This window comes from Oryza glaberrima, chromosome 2 (assembly GCF_000147395.1).
Source record: "Oryza glaberrima chromosome 2, OglaRS2, whole genome shotgun sequence".
Lineage (NCBI taxonomy): Eukaryota > Viridiplantae > Streptophyta > Magnoliopsida > Poales > Poaceae > Oryza > Oryza glaberrima.
The window spans coordinates 27,338,267-27,353,815 of NC_068327.1; the positions used below are offsets into that span (position 1 = coordinate 27,338,267).

Below are 15,549 nucleotides of genomic sequence, written 5' to 3' on the forward strand. Positions count from 1 at the left end.
TACTATCATTCATACAATAGTTACCTATAAGCATATAATACACCAATATATGGTCTCACCCCTCATACACACAATGTATTGCGCTTTCCTTCTCTCTATAAGCATATAATACACCAATATATGGTCTCACCCCTCATACATACACAATGTATTGAAGTCTGTGCTGTAGCTGACTATAAATCTGTAGCTCGCTTTCCTTCTCTCTTCTCTTCTCTTCTCTCCTCCAGCTAGACACACAACATATTGAAGTCTGTGCTGCAGCTGGCTCTTCTCTTCTCTCCTCCAGCTAGAGATACACAACGTATTTAAGTCCATGCTGCAGCTGACTATAAATTTGTAGCCCGCTTTCCTTCTCTCTCTTTTCTTCTCTCCTCCCGCTTTTCTTCTCTCCACTCTCTTTTCTTCTCTCCTCCCCGCTTTCCTTCTCTCTCTTTTCTTCTCTCCTCCCGCTGTTCTTCTCTCCTCCATCTGGCTATAAATCTTTCTTCTCTCCTCCCGCTATTCTTCTCTCCTCCAGCTGGCTCCCGCTATTCTTCTCTCCTCCAGCTGGCTATAAATCTGCTGTTCTTCTCTCCTTTAGTTGGCTATAAATTTATAGCTCTGTAGCCCACTCTTCTTCGCTTTTCTTCTCTCTTTTCTTCTCTCTTCTAGAAATCTATAGCTCGCTTTACTTCCTCTCTCTTTTCTCCACATGTGCTTACAGGTGACTTGTAGCCTGCTATTGTACTCGTTCTTACTCCACATGTGCGTGCTTACAGCTGACTTGTAGCCCATTATTGTACTCGCTCTTACTGATACACTCCAGTTCACCCCACCCAGTTGCCCACAATACAAAAGAACACCGATGCACAAAATCCATAACACGACTCACCAAAACATTTTATACAGCGCGTAGCATGCATGTACAGATGTACCTATATGTGGTCTTACCTCTCTTGGATACCATGGAGTCAAGACTTCAGGATTACACAAACAAAATAATTTTTCCTCCAGTGAAATTAGAATATCGAATTTCACGAGGGATTTAACCGCGAATGTCATTTCTAAACTCCTGATTTTGATGACCAAGTGGGGACAACCACCACGAAGGTAAACATCTGAAAAAAATTCAGTGCCAAACAGGCAACTGGTAGCCAAAAAGGCTGGATTGAACGGGCCAATGAGCAAGACACGAGAAATAATGATTTGGGTGGTGCCGAGGGCCTTCCTCTTTTCCCTTCTCTGTTGGCATCTGCTAAACAAAATTTCCAAGTTACAAAGTCTTCCCTCAACATAAATGAGGGAATACAATTCTACATCTAAAGAGCCTACGCTACCAATATACATACATGTATAGAAAGTACCCAATGCCTCCATTAGTGCTAACCAAACCCTCCAAGCTTGTAAGGTCAATGTGACCACATCAAGCAAATAGCTTCGCTCCCACCAATCGCCATCAAGCTTGCATCAATTCTGTGTGGCGAGCGACTCAATCTGTGTATCCTTGGGCTCCTACCGTTGACAATCTAATGTCCTCTTTAAAAGAAAGGGCATGACATCCAGAGCAATATGTTCATTTGTTCTCATCCGATGTCTGTGAAATCTGTAAGAGGATCCAACTCCTCAATGCCAGAAAGGACATCAGAGTCATACTGGTACGGAACAAACTCTGTTTCAGCCTCTTGAGGAAGATTATCAAAGTAGGTGAATTCAGAATCACTGATGCCAAGGTCAGATAGGGACTGGGTAATGTGGAACTCTGCTGAGTTATGCAGAAGTTGCCCTGGAATCCTATGAAAATTATTTGTAACCGGCACTTCCTGTGGTTCAGTGGTCCTTTGAATTTTGGATTTGGGAGGCCTTCCAGATTCTGATGATGCTTTGTGCTTTCCTATGGACTTAGGACCAGATTTATGCCGACCGGCATCGTATGTGTGGAAAGCAGATGAGGCCCAGTGAGAACCTTCCCCTTCAAAACAAGTTTCTGATACCATCCTGTGTAAATGAATGCAATGACACGTTAGGAAGATCAGAAGCAAAAATAAATAAAAAATGCAAAGCAGAACTGTATCATCATGAAGAGGATTTTTCCGGTGCTAATAACCACTAGCTCCAATAAATACACAATATCTGTGTCAACAATTACCTGAATCTGTTCTCAGCATGTCTATAAGAAAGTGTGGACAGTAGTGAGTGCTCCACTGGCTCCACAGCATGTTTTAATGGTTCCGGTTCTAGTATGGACACGTTAACAACAGATGGAAAGTCCGCCTCATAATCATCTCGATCTGTCAAGAAATCCAATTCCAATTCCAAAAAGTTACGGCGGGACTCATGATTGCTTGTTGGAACTACCATTCTTGGACATTGAACCTGAGCATCTGCGAGGGCTGTCCTTACTAGATTAAAGTTTGGTCTGAAGTTTGTCATGGACCAGTTCTCGCTGAGTCTGCCAGGTTTCTGGAGTGTGTTAGAGTAACTCAAAACACAGTGGGACTCACGGGCAGACTTCGATCTCCAAACAGATGAAAGAACAGCCATGAAATGTTTCTGGAGAAGCAATTCATTGTTAGGAAGCTCGCTGATTACATTGAGCAACATCTGAGTTTGATCCTGGAAAATAAGTCATAGAAAATCAAGTTGTGCACACAATAAGTTGAATATAAATAGTAGATTTGTTTAAAGCACACATATACAAAAAAAAACGGGCACAGTACAGATATATTCACATGCCTGGCCTCTTAACTGGATTAAAGCACAAGATTGCAGATTGCAACTTGGCAATTGGCAGAGGTATGACTTGCTTATTAGTCAGATAGAGGACCAACCCCAGCACGACAACCATTTAACACTTGTAATCACTGTCAAAGATATTCAATGACTTGAGCTTCTAAAAACGGCCCTCCAGGAATTAAGAATATGGTATTTTACTCAAAATCCCCTTAATTTAGCGTTTTTATGTGTTGTCTAGTCTGTCGGACTTTCCGAATTTGAGTCATTTCAGACATATTGATCATGTGGCATGTTTCGAATTTGAGTCATTTCAGACTTATTTTAGTGAGTGAGAAATGAGAACAGCGAGAACCATGGTAAAAATGTAAAATTTGTAAAAATTTAAAGTTGTCAGCATATTGAGAACTAGCCCACTAACTACTCCCTTCGTCCCTAAATAAGTGTAGTTTTAGCTAGTCAAAGACATATTAAGGGGTCAAAAGACTACTAAGCCCTTCATTAATATGGAGAGAAAGTGAGTAGGATGAGGGAGTACTATTGGTTCGATGACTAAAAATGAGAAGAAAAGGATGTAGGTGGTATTAAAAAGGTCTAATGCTAGTGGACCACTCTAAAACTACACTCTTTTAGGGACGAATTCTTATGCTAAAAACTAGACTTATTTAGGGATGGAGGGAGTAGATGACATGAGTAAACTGACCTCAGATACTTTCAAGATAGCCTTCCCAGTCCCAGAAGGAACCTTCTCACTGTTTGAATTGTCTGTTGCTGATAAGATGTGCTTGCAGACTAATTCCCGGAATCTCTCACAGCAATGCACAGGGTGACGGTATCTTCCTCTATAAAATGCACCACCTGGTACAGAATGAAGAGAATCACTAGCCAGTTCCCAAAGAGGGCCGTACTCATTTACAGTTGCACAAAGAACAGCATCTTCCTCAGTTGTCCATGAGTCTGAAGCACAATCGCGAGACCATAGGCTCTTCTTCTTCAATCTCTCAGGCTTGATTACCATGACACGCTTTACTGGCATGCATTGGACAGAAATTCGGCCATCACTCTTAATTCTTGCCCCCGATTTGGGATCAGAATCATTAAGTTCATCTTTCAACTTAAGCTGCTTGCCTTCAAGAAAATGCTTAGGTGATAAGGCCTCGGAACTGAAACTCGATTTAGGGGCTTTCTTGAGCTTCTTCAGGCTTCTGCTATTGCTGTTCTCTTCCTCATTGGTTGACATTATCCTCTTATGCTTGTTACAATAATGGTGTGCTGATTCATCGCTCATTAGCTCTGGTGAGGGTGCATTGTCATCAATGCTCATAGTATCTACTGATGTTTCCTCAACCATAACCTCTGACTCAGATGATAAACGTCCTTTCTTCAAAGATTTGAACTTCGCTGCCTTCTTCTTGTTCTTTTTTGACTTTTTTCGTTGAGTGCTGTCAAAGATTGACAAAAGTTATTCTTTTAGGATACAGTAAATAGATGAAAGCATATGGACACATCTAAAACCAATTGGAAAGAAAATGCAGGCATACCATGTAACCCTACAGATGAGCACCAAAGTGAAGTGCAAAACAGCACAAAAGCTCCCTCTGTTTTCATGACTGTCAACATTGACTACTACTGTTTCTACTTTGACCTTTTTTTTTTGCGAGGAACTATTAATGGTCAAAATTATTAAAATGATTAATAGTTTAGGATTAAAGTTTCTTGTTGAAGTTTAGGATTAAAGAATTAATGGTGAATTGAACTTTCTTGTTTATGCTTACGATACAGTACACTTTAATAACATCACATCTTTTCATTTGTAAAATTATTGAAAAAAGATGAGTGATCACAGTGTGAAAATGAATAGTGCCCGCTGTTAGATAATAAAAAAGCAGAGGGAGTATATACATCTGCCCACTAAGGCCCCATTCTAATGTGCTTCTAGGGGGAGCTACTCCCTCGTTTATCATGAGCACGCTTCCCGAACTGCTAAACGGTGTGTTTTTGCAAAAACTTTCTATATCAAAGTTTCTTAAAAAACAAATAAATCTATTTTTAAGTTTATGGTAGTTAATACTCAATTAATCATACCCTAATCATCTGCATCATTTTGCGTGGAGCTAATAAGCTCAGGTTATCCCCACTATCGAACAGGGCCTAAGAGCCAAAAACAATGAACACCAAAGTGAGAGCACAATTTCTCAGTCTATACCTATTATCATTCTTTTCCTCCAACTCTTTTGCTGCTTCACGGGCTTGTCTTTCTTGTTCCTCCAACAACTGTGGGTATCACATCAGGTGACATAATTAGCCACTAGCCCCAAGAGGAAAACACAAGAATAGAAGTATGAACTGACCTGTTTTTGAGCTAGAGCCTCAACATGTTGCCGATATGCTGTAGTAGCAAAATCAACATCCCATGCTGCAGTTAAGATGATGTGTCAACACAACAAAGCATAATACAAGGAAGGGTGAGTATAGCAGAGACAACTACCTAAAACTAAGTTGCATAAATCAAATATGAGATGAAACTTTTTTCGTAAGTGCTATGGGCTGTTGGGTCAACATAAACATAAAAACACTTACACTCATAAGAAAGTGGTTCCTGGTCTTCATCAATTTCTGCTTCTAAATCTTCTTTGAGTTTTTCAATGCGTTCAAGTTCCCATTCTTCCTCTTCAACATTGACCTGATAGTTTATAGCAGCTTTATCAATTATTGGATCCCAGAGTTCCAAAAACCGCATGGCATATCTATCAATTGGCCGGAGCTGATTTTCAAAAGACGAACTTGCTTGACCTGCTGCAGCAGCTGCAGCAGCCATCTGCTTAACATCAGCAAGCATGTCAATATCTCCATCTCCTCCAGCCAAAGTTATAGCCTTTTCTTCATCTAATTGATTTATAGATAAAGCAACATGCTTGTCCTTGACCAAATCAGAACACTGATATTTATGCTCTTCATTGGTGTGTTCATCAGGTTTAGTGTCATCCTCGTTTACAAGATCATCCTCCTCAAGTCTTCCAGCAGCCTCCTCGCTGAACTCTTGATTGTCCACGGCCTCTTCCTGCTCCAGCCTCTTGAGAGCCATATAGTCAGCTTCATCTTCTGCCTGTCTAATAGCTGCTTCAACATCAACATTTGACAGCGCCAGATTAGTTCCGTTTGAGGGTCCAGCAGACAGAGAGCAATCCTTCTGCTGATTCTCTGCATGAAGTGATGAGTGCCCAGAAAAGAATTCCATAGGATCAAGCTTCTTGAAGAACTCTGTATTGTAGCTACCGCGTTGTATCACTAGATCATCAAGAGCTCGCTTCTGATTGGCTTTCTTGAGTATATTCTCCTCTATAGTGCTCTCACTGATCAGTCTATAGATGTGAACTTCACGAGTTTGACCTATCCTGTGGCATCTGTCTTGGGCCTGTTGGTCCATTGCAGGATTCCAGTCACTATCATAGAAAATGACAGTGTCTGCACCTACTAGGTTGATTCCCACACCACCACTACGAGTGGATAAGATAAAAAGAAAAAACTTTGGGTTAGTATTAAACCTCTGCATCAGTGTCTGCCTCTCTTCTGGCTGGGTTGATCCATCTAACCGCAAATACGTATACCCATATAGATTAATGAACTCCTCCAGTATATCAAGCATCTTAGTCATCTGAGTAAATATCAAGGCCCTGTGTCCTTCTGACTTCAAACGCCTCAACAAAATAGCAAGTTCCTGCAACTTTCCACAGTCAAACTGGATCAAACGCCTGTCAGGAAAGTACACTTGACGGCGAACAATCGCAGGCCTTATAGGAGAGAAAACAGGAGAAAACTCATTCATGCATTTCTCTCTGTATGCTGGTTCAATAAGAACAGGAGATTTCCCTTTGTTGCACCAGAATAATGGTGCAGGCGCTCGTGCAGCAGGAATTGCAAAAGTAAATGACTCAATAAAATCAAGCATTGTCTTGAAGCGATCCACCGATGATAGAACAAGATCTGCTAGGCTTGATGAAAATTCCATGTGGCATAAAGGGTTCTTCTTCTTCTCGAGAATATCAGACACAGGATGCTTTATGGTCAAAACCTCCCGAATATTTGTGCCATAAACAGGCCTCTTCTGGCATCTTACCCTATTCCACCATGCAATGGAAGCTGCTCTTTCATTAGCTTCTTTTATTCTCTCCTCCCACAAAGAATTGTGAATCTCTTCAAAAATATTTGTCCCATTGCTTCTCTGACCATCATTAGTAGAGCGAGAAATGCCAGAACCCCTGAGGGTTATGCTTGGAGAAAAAATGGCAGCAACCTCATCTTCCTCCCAAGAAGTCATATTATATTCATTTTGAGTAAATACAAAATTCATATCTGACAGGTCAACCTGAGAAAATGGGCCTTTATCAAGGACCATGCCAACAGAAGAGCTGATTTGCATGTTGATCCCTGCCATGTCAAAAGAGCTGATAATTGGACGGCCTTCAAAAAGATCTGGATGGTTACAAACCTTTCTAAGCTGCATAATGATGCTAATCATGCCAAAATAATTTCCACTTGCCAATGTTGCCTGTGTCTCTGAGCTTGCAATGAAATCTTCATACAAGTTCCTTTGCCTTCTGGAAAGTCGGCAATATATGACATGCTCATGCTTCTGTGGCAACTGTTTCTCCACATCCCGTTTCAATCGACGAAGTATAAACGGACGAAGGACGTTGTGCAACCGATCTATCACTTCTTTGTTTACCTTGTCTTGGCCCTCTACCATGCCTGAAATTGGATTGCAGAACCAGTCCTTGAACTCTTGATGTGACTGAAATACATGAGGCATCAAAAAGTGCATGAGAGACCAAAGTTCCATGAGGTCATTTTGTAGAGGAGTTCCAGTTAAAAGAATGCGTCGCTTCGAATTAAAATTTAGTAAAGTCTGCCATCTTTGTGATTTCCAGTTCTTTATCAAATGAGCCTCATCAAGAATAAGATACTTCCATTTTTTTCGCTTAAACACTTTGGAGTCCTGAATAACAAGCCTGTATGTAGTGATGCATACATGGAAGTAATTTGGTTTCATCCAACCCTGACGTTTCTGTTTTCTCTCTTTTGCACTTCCAAAATATGTCAGTATTTTAAACGCAGGACACCATTTGAGAAATTCAGTCTCCCAATTTAGCATAACACTAGTTGGCACTACAATAAGATGTGGACCCCATATTCCCTTCTCACATGCAAGGTGTGCTAGCAAGGAGATGGTCATAATCGTCTTCCCCAAACCCATTTCATCTGCTAGAATTCCATTCAGCCTCTTTTCATACATAGCAACAAGCCAGTCCAGTCCAATGTGCTGATATTCTCGTAGAGAATGCTTAAGAAGGAAAGGGAATTTTGTCCGCACATTTGTTGTTGAGAACGTGTTACCAGTCGGTTGTGCTGATCTTGCAGCAGCTGCAGCATCAGCAATCACATCACTATTATCTCCATTGGCCATCGCTTTAGTATCAGTTACATCACCCTCTTTAACAGTATTTTCCTGTACAATAGGCTCTGATGTTTCTAGTTGTAGAACACTACCACTGACATGCTCAGGTCCCAGCATGCCTGCAGATTCATGATCTTCAAATGTGTCATTGTTGCCCTCCACAATCTCTGCAGACTGGTCATTATTCACTTTTACGGTCTCTGCAGACTGATCTCTGGTCAGTTTCATGGTATCTGCAGAAAGATCCCTGTTTACCTCCACGGTGTCTGCAGACTCATCATCCACAGGCATGTTGGCATTGACATCCTCAACTGATAGTGCAGGTGAATTTTCCAATTCTGTTGTGTCATCATCTGCATAGCCATCCTAAACATAAAAAAGGCATTACAAATGGACCACAGTAAAGCATAACTGAAGAAAGAAATAGAAATTCAGCAGATACCTTTTGGTATCTTGCAAGAAGTTCTTCAAGTGGGATCTCACTCTCTTTCTGCAGTAACTTAACCTACAGATTAAAAAATAATAATACCAATGATCCAGAACTGTCACAAGAAATATGTATTGCACAAGGGTGCCTCTAGTACACCATAGTAGTATGTCTTTTGTATCAGTCCTAGTTTAGACAAGAAAATAGTTTTGCATCAATCTAGGCCAAATTAGGTTGTATACACTCGAATATTCAACTGGATACTTTGAATGTGTTGCCATCCTAGAGCAAGTTTATTGTATCACAAAAAGTGGTATAGTTTAAATCGGAATCCACAAAATTACTATCTAGTTGTTATACCAAGATATTTCGTATTAAAATATTAACCTTAAGTAGTTGTGATAGCACAGATAATAAATCGATTGTATTTTATTGACAAGTTTATTCTACTGGCAACAAATCAGGAACTAGAGTGGCTAAACTTCACAGTGTGAAATTTTGAATAATAATGTTGTTCAATGCTTATATTCACCTCATCTAGAGGATCACAGTCTTCTTTCTTCGCCAACTCTTCCTCTTCAGACAAAGTAGCTTCATCATCCTGTCAAAAAAGATGAGTTTATAGCTGTATAAGAAAAAAACGCAAAAAGAGTGAGATAGACTAAATCGATGCAAATGATAACTAATCCATGAATGGATGTTTCTAGTTTTGAAGGACCGCCACACAGTCATAGGATGCAGAATATATGGGAAATATGAAGGCAGTGGGAAAAACAGATGAAGATGTTCATGGTACCTTTCCTTCATCATTAGCAACATAATCTTCGTCGTCCTGAAAATGGTAGGTACATAACAGTTGTCTACATTAGAGTGTTACCACATGTTGCTCAGATAACAAATAGGAGGGGAGAAAAGCTTTTTTACTTGGCAGTCAGAATCCAAAGAAAACTATAACAGGAATCACAGGAATTTGTTTGAAAATTCTAATCCACGTCAACTTTAACAAACTTCATTTCCCTAAAAAGCTTTGTACTTGACAAAAATTGCCAGTTTGGCTAATTCACCCCCATATAACTATATTTCCATCCATTTTATTGGGTAATGTAGTCTCACAAGAAATCAAGTCATAATGCAACGTCCCCCCACTCTGCATTTTCCTTTTCTCTTGAAGCTACAGGAGAGACTAGAGAAGTTAAAATATTCCATTTAATAGGGGTAGCAAGGTCCAATCCTATTTATTAACTTATTTGCAAACATTAGTTGGAGTATGCAACAAAACTAAGGGATCGGCAGTAAGTTGCCAATAAAATCCTTTCTTCCCCACCCCAATACCATTCAGAAAACTTGGTCCAACAACAATTGTCTGTTCGTACTTTCCAATATTTGAAAGATTTCATTATCTTGTTACTAGGCAGTGGACAGCTGGTAGCGGTGGGCATAAAAACCGAGGACGGAAGACCGGACCCAAAAAAACGAACCCAAAAAGACCGAAAGCTCGGTCATTGGTCGCTAATTCGGGTGTACAACCAGAAAGACCGAACTTAATTCGGTGAGTTCGGTCGTTACTTTGGATTAACCGAAAGAACCGATGGACTGAAGCAGCCAACTACCTCCCTGTATCCCTCCTGTACAAGGCCCACAAGTCCACAAGCTCATTCGCATGAACACATCAGCCACAACCTTATCCCTTTCTTCCATCACGCAAAGGCAAACTAACCCATCTGCGCCAGCCTTCTAAATTCGCAACGCCACCCATGCTAAGCCTCCGAGCCCCCGGCTGATCGTTGCAACGCCGCCCGCGCCTAGCCTCCGCACCGCTTGACGCTCAGCTGCTCGTTGCACCGCCGCCCGCGCGCAGCCTCTCCGTGGCCCCTGCTGCTCATTGCACCATGGCCAGCACCCAAACTCCGCACCACCCAGGTCCCGACTGATTGTCGCACCACCACCTACGGCCTGCATCCACCCTACCTCCGCGCCACCGCTTGGGCCTAGCTCTCCCAGAGTCCATGTACCTTCGGTCATTTCGGTGGAGACCAAGGATCGGACCGATAGTTCAGTTAACTAAATCATCATTAACGATTTCTTGTTCGCTACTTCTGTTTTCTATTTGTAAAAAACGATCTTCAGAAAAACTGAACTACCCGGACCGAATTTTCGGTCTAGACAGAATGCCCACCCCTAACAGCTGGTCTTTCTAAGAGATATGAGTGAAATAGACCAAATGGTATTGGAACGGAGAAGACAAAATCCAAAACAAATACAATGATAATAAAAATGTTCCCCTCCAAAAATAATGATAACAAAAATGTACCTTTGCATCAACAGATGAGATATTGCCATTGCATTTCACCTGAAAAGTCAAGAAAGTTTGATGGCACGTTCAGAGAACATTCAAAAGCTCGAAATCCTGAGTCCCCTGTCTTTACTATATACTACATAAGCATAAGCCAAATGACACAAAGAAATCAAGCATACAGTGTTCTTTTTCACAAACTCAGAGTAAGACTGGTAATCATCTGCTTCCTCAGAAGAAATGCCTTCATCACTTGAAGTATGATCAGATTCATCGTTGCATCCATTAGCCTGGTTCAAAGGATCTGGAAGAAACCATACACAACACAAATCAAATGAAAGGCCACAATGTGTCAAGTATTTCAGATTCCAAATACCATAAAGGTGTCTGAAACTCTGAATATATAACCTTTAATCAAATCCTTTGAATCTGAGTCACTAAAAACGTCTCTGCCATCTGGACTGCTTTCCCTGCTAACTGAGAAAGCTTGAACTGATCAAATTATCAATTGAGAGCAAAGTGGAACACAGAATTGATTCCTAAAATATGTGAAACATGGCAAAAGAGAACTGTTTTTCGGAGATCACCTTTATTTTTAGTGTACAACTTGAGAATATCATCCAGTGGTAGATCAGCTTCTGCCTGCAAAGCAGCCAATTCCTCGTTGCGCTCAGCCTCCGTAATTTGAGCTTCATCCTCATCGATTGTGTGTTCATCATCTTCCTGCAGCACAAACACACAAGAGTAATTCAATGTCCTGAGAAATGAAAAACAAACCAAAAAGGAAAAGGAAAGGTGTCCTTATTATCTTTTTTGGACAGGAAAATATGTATTCCTTGCCCTGGTACACAACTTACAAAAAAAGTAATAATGGTTGGTGCCAGTACCAGTATCTGTAGAAATCTAACAAGTTTTAATGCTACCCACGAAAAATAAAAAAAGAATCAAAAAAATCACAATAGTAGCTTACTGGCTCTTCACCCAAGGAACTGTTGTAATCATCATCGATTTCCACATTATCTGTAAAAGCATACTGTTAAAAGCTAAAGAAAAAGGACATTTAAAATTTCAGAGATATACAGAACATTTCATAAAGCTACACACCAACATCAGTAGGACTTGATGCATTTATGTTCTCTTGTGCTAGTTCCTGCTGGGATCTTTGATTAGTCTGTAAAGAGTCATTTTCTTGATTTTGAAGGCGCACATCAACAAGATTTTCTGCCAGCATTGTTGAATATCTAGAAAAAGTTTGCACAAAACAACAGAGAGTGAGCATGCAGCGATGAACTTACTAAAAAGTAAGATAGTTCCAAAACAAAACCAACTGATAATAGATGGTAGTACCTTTCAGTCTGTCCTAAGAGGAAATCAAGTTGCTTGTCTAGGGCCTTTTTTTTCCTTTCCTCAAGCTCCAGTTGGTTCTTATAAAAAACCTGCATCAAACCCAAATATAAATAGCATAAGGTTTAGTATATTGGAAAATGTGGTGTTCTAAATGATACACTGAGCCACAATGAACTTGCCAGCTTCTCTATTTTGGTCCAGAACTTCTTCACGTCCTTAGAAATATTTAGGGCAACTTTTCTTAGGCGAACTTCTTCCTCCTATGAAAATCGCAGCCAACATTAAGATAAAACCCATGAATACTGATTTGCTATCCACATAATCTACGGTTATTGAGTATGTCGCTCAATGTGCTGGTTATATATTTACTTGCAGTTGAAAGAACAAATTAGGGGAAGGAACACTGCTTGGTTCTCAACTTATCTTCATCAAAGTTCAATTCAATGTGCTGTTATAAATAATGTCTTATGTACTAATGAAATATATTTCCTAGACTGACCATAGTTTATGCCAAAACATGCAGTACTTGTGAATTTAACCTATTCTAGGCTTTATTTGTTAACCTGATCTTATTGATCAAAGTCTCCACCAAATTTAGGTTTAGCAAGCAGTTAAGCAATCAGTTAGCTATGGTTCTTCATTCTTTATTCTCGGCAGGTTAAAGTCAGATCATGGTAATAAATAAAGGGTACTCAGTTAAGGTCCCTGTGTACTGCAGTGAGGATAAACTAAGATGCACATCACTCAGTTCAGCAAATGGCAAGCATGCAGATGTGGCCATGTGGGTCATTGCCAGCAATAAATTACAGTCCAGCTTCCTTGTCGCCTTCCCAGCCTCCAACCTTTCCCATTACTACAGTTTATTATTCTATGTATATAAATGATAAAGCTGCTGATAGCCTTCAATATGGGACAGAATTGTAATAAGACAACTCTCATGGAGTCATGTTAATCTGCCTAATTAATAAAAAAAAGACAAGCAAACCTTCTGTTTTCTCTCGTCCTTTGTTGCTTGGTCAACTACACCCTTATTAGCTCTTTGAGCAATCCTTTTAGCCATGGACAGCTTCCATTTTCTCTCAGCATCAAACTCCTACACAACATTTAATATTAACCAAGCCAAGGGAATAGGATTAGTATATCTTCATTATAAAACCATGCAAATTCACTCAGTGAAAGAAGGATCATGATCTGTCAAATGTACTAATAGCAAGTAACCTTTGCCAGCCAAGCCATTTCTCCAAGAAGATGGTCCCAGTGAGTTTTCGTCCTTCGAGGCTCCCCCCTTGGGGCTTCAAGAGCCTGCACAAGATAGGACAAAACTTTACAGTCAGTGCAATACAAAGAAAGTGAAAATGGATTTACATATATACAAAAGAACATGACTTAATTTTCCTTCTCTAACTAGGCCTGACAAAATCAAAAACAGTATTATGCAAGCGTGGAATAGAAAGAAAAATGTGTGTGAAGATAAGAGAAATAGTATAACAATGATTTGCAGCTACTAAACATAAATACCAATGCTAAAAGCTAACCTTCTGGCGTCTGGCTCTTGTCTCATGATCTAACTTTGATCGAGGACCTTTTGATGCCATCTTTCCGATATTTTGTAGAGAACTATCTCATGTCTTGGGGCATATTCAGAAAAATCGTATACAAACTGTAAAATACATTTAGTGCATGAGATAAAAGGTCTAAACTTTTTTCCAAAAAAAAAAAGTATTACAGAAAGAAGAGAAATAAAACAGTGAAACTAGGTCATTAAGTCATCCGTGAATGGTATGACATGTTTTGAACTCCCTACGAATTGTCCAAAACATCTATTCACACGTTTCAACGAGTACCCAAAACCAACCATGATCATCATAGTCACAATGCAACATTAATAACCCCTAATAACCAACAGAGCTAATTGACAGTATCTGAGCTTATACAGCATGTGACAACATGAAATTCCTAACAGTACATGTTGGAGTTACCTGCAAAAACAATATGTAGCAGAAGGCAAATTGCACCTCAGAGCAACACTAGTCAAATGCACTGAACTCATGTTAAGTCCCATCACTCTTTGGTCAAACTGATTGGTCGATCGGAGAAATGAGCACAAAGGCATCACATAAACGCTCAGCCTAGCCACATTATCACCATCCTAACTGATACTTATGCCGCATTACCTTACTCCCAATAAAAGAATAAAATATCACCAATCTTATGCACCAAAACTTCAAAACCTGAATACCGCAAGCTGAAAGGCAGGCGCCCATGCCATCGACGCAAACCCCTGCAGAAATGCTAAACCCCACAAAAGTGCAGCCCAGACCCAAAGCACAAGTAGGAGCCCTAAACTACAGCGACATAGAGTCGAATCGACTCGATAGTTTCCTCACCTCGGCACAAACCCTCTGAACCAGAGAGGCACCCAAGCGTGGCCCCGGGGTTCAAATCAGAGAGGGGCCCACCCACCCCAAGCGCCCCACCGGCGGCGACCGGCGGTGCGGCCTCGCGGCGGCGAATGGCCCCGTCAGGGCCCGCCGTCGGAGGGGATCTCGGGCGAGGGCCTCGGGCGCCGGCGGAGCAGGTCGTCACCGGCGAGCGGCGCCGGAGGCGGGGCGGCGGCGAGATCGGGGGAGTCTAGGGCACGGGGGTTGCGGGGGTTGGGGGACTCCTCCCCCTCCGCCTCGACGCCTCGGGAGCTAAAACTCGCGCGGCTGCGAATGGACGGAAACGCCCCTGGGGGTTGCGAGGTGCGGGCGGCGCGCGTGGAGGCAGTCTGGGGATTTCGCGTGGGCTTTAGTGGATTCGGGCGCTTTTGGGATTATTTTCGCAGCTGCGGGGTGTCACGCAGGCTTGGCTTTGACGAGGAGGAGGTTTCTTTTATCGTTTTGCCCCGCTTTTGATTGCGGGACGAGTTCGCTGAGCCGGAGGAAGGATGCGAAATCGGTCCGCCGCTATCGACCCAAGTTGTTGGGGTCGTCTCCGTGGGGCCCTGTTGCAGTGAGAGAGGTACGTCGGTTTTTCTAGGAGTACTCCTACACAGGATCGCAGAAACCTATCACTATCACTCTCTATCAGTTGTGCGGTTGTGCCATCTTTTGGGGGCTGTGTTGTAAATGGCCTGGAGGGAACAATATGGGTAGTTTTGATGGGCTTTCTAATGGGCTCTCAATTACCCTTCTACCCAATTAAATTTGCCAAGACCATCAAATTGGAATAGCTCCACTTTAACCCCCTCAAATATAGGTCAAATCTAATTCGTATATCTCAACCGTAATGCCGGATCTTGACCCTCCAAGTATTAAAACCGGGGTAAAATGTCTC

General features: G+C 41.4%; 1 protein-coding gene across 2 annotated transcripts; it reads right to left on the bottom strand.

Annotated features, from left to right (window-relative positions):
- Positions 1-1,173: 1,173 nt before the first annotated feature.
- On the bottom strand, positions 1,174-14,907 carry LOC127764087 (protein PHOTOPERIOD-INDEPENDENT EARLY FLOWERING 1). Of its 2 annotated transcripts, XR_008015801.1 has the most exons (22): positions 14,619-14,907; positions 13,767-13,891; positions 13,450-13,533; positions 13,217-13,324; positions 12,411-12,491; positions 12,232-12,320; positions 11,989-12,125; positions 11,855-11,904; positions 11,472-11,607; positions 11,293-11,361; positions 11,067-11,188; positions 10,903-10,941; positions 9,388-9,423; positions 9,124-9,192; positions 8,607-8,669; positions 5,290-8,530; positions 5,061-5,125; positions 4,916-4,983; positions 3,413-4,151; positions 2,126-2,592; positions 1,329-1,974; positions 1,174-1,231 (listed from the first exon to the last, which is right to left on the bottom strand). XR_008015801.1 is itself a non-coding variant. In XM_052288912.1 (21 exons), the coding sequence occupies exons 2-21, from the start codon at positions 13,824-13,826 to the stop codon at positions 1,563-1,565; spliced, it is 6,135 nt and encodes a 2,044-aa protein (XP_052144872.1). In that variant the 5' UTR covers positions 13,827-13,891; positions 14,619-14,907; the 3' UTR covers positions 1,174-1,562. The 2 variants fall into 2 exon arrangements, 1 of the variants encoding a protein (XP_052144872.1); XM_052288912.1 differs by having other exon boundaries at positions 1,174-1,974.
- Positions 14,908-15,549: the final 642 nt, after the last annotated feature.

What these genes read in the sequence shown, in the direction of transcription:
- LOC127764087 (XM_052288912.1), bottom strand. Translation starts at nt 13,826, where the DNA reads ATGGCATCAAAAGGTCCTCGATCAAAGTTAGATCATGAGACAAGAGCC. An exon ending in AGGACGAGAGAAAACAGAAG is followed by an intron (nt 12,492 to 13,216) that starts GTTTGCTTGTCT and finishes CGATTTTCATAG; the next exon opens with GAGGAAGAAGTTCGCCTAAG. An exon ending in GAGGAAAAGAATGATAATAG is followed by an intron (nt 4,152 to 4,915) that starts GTATAGACTGAG and finishes AATCTTTGACAG; the next exon opens with CACTCAACGAAAAAAGTCAA.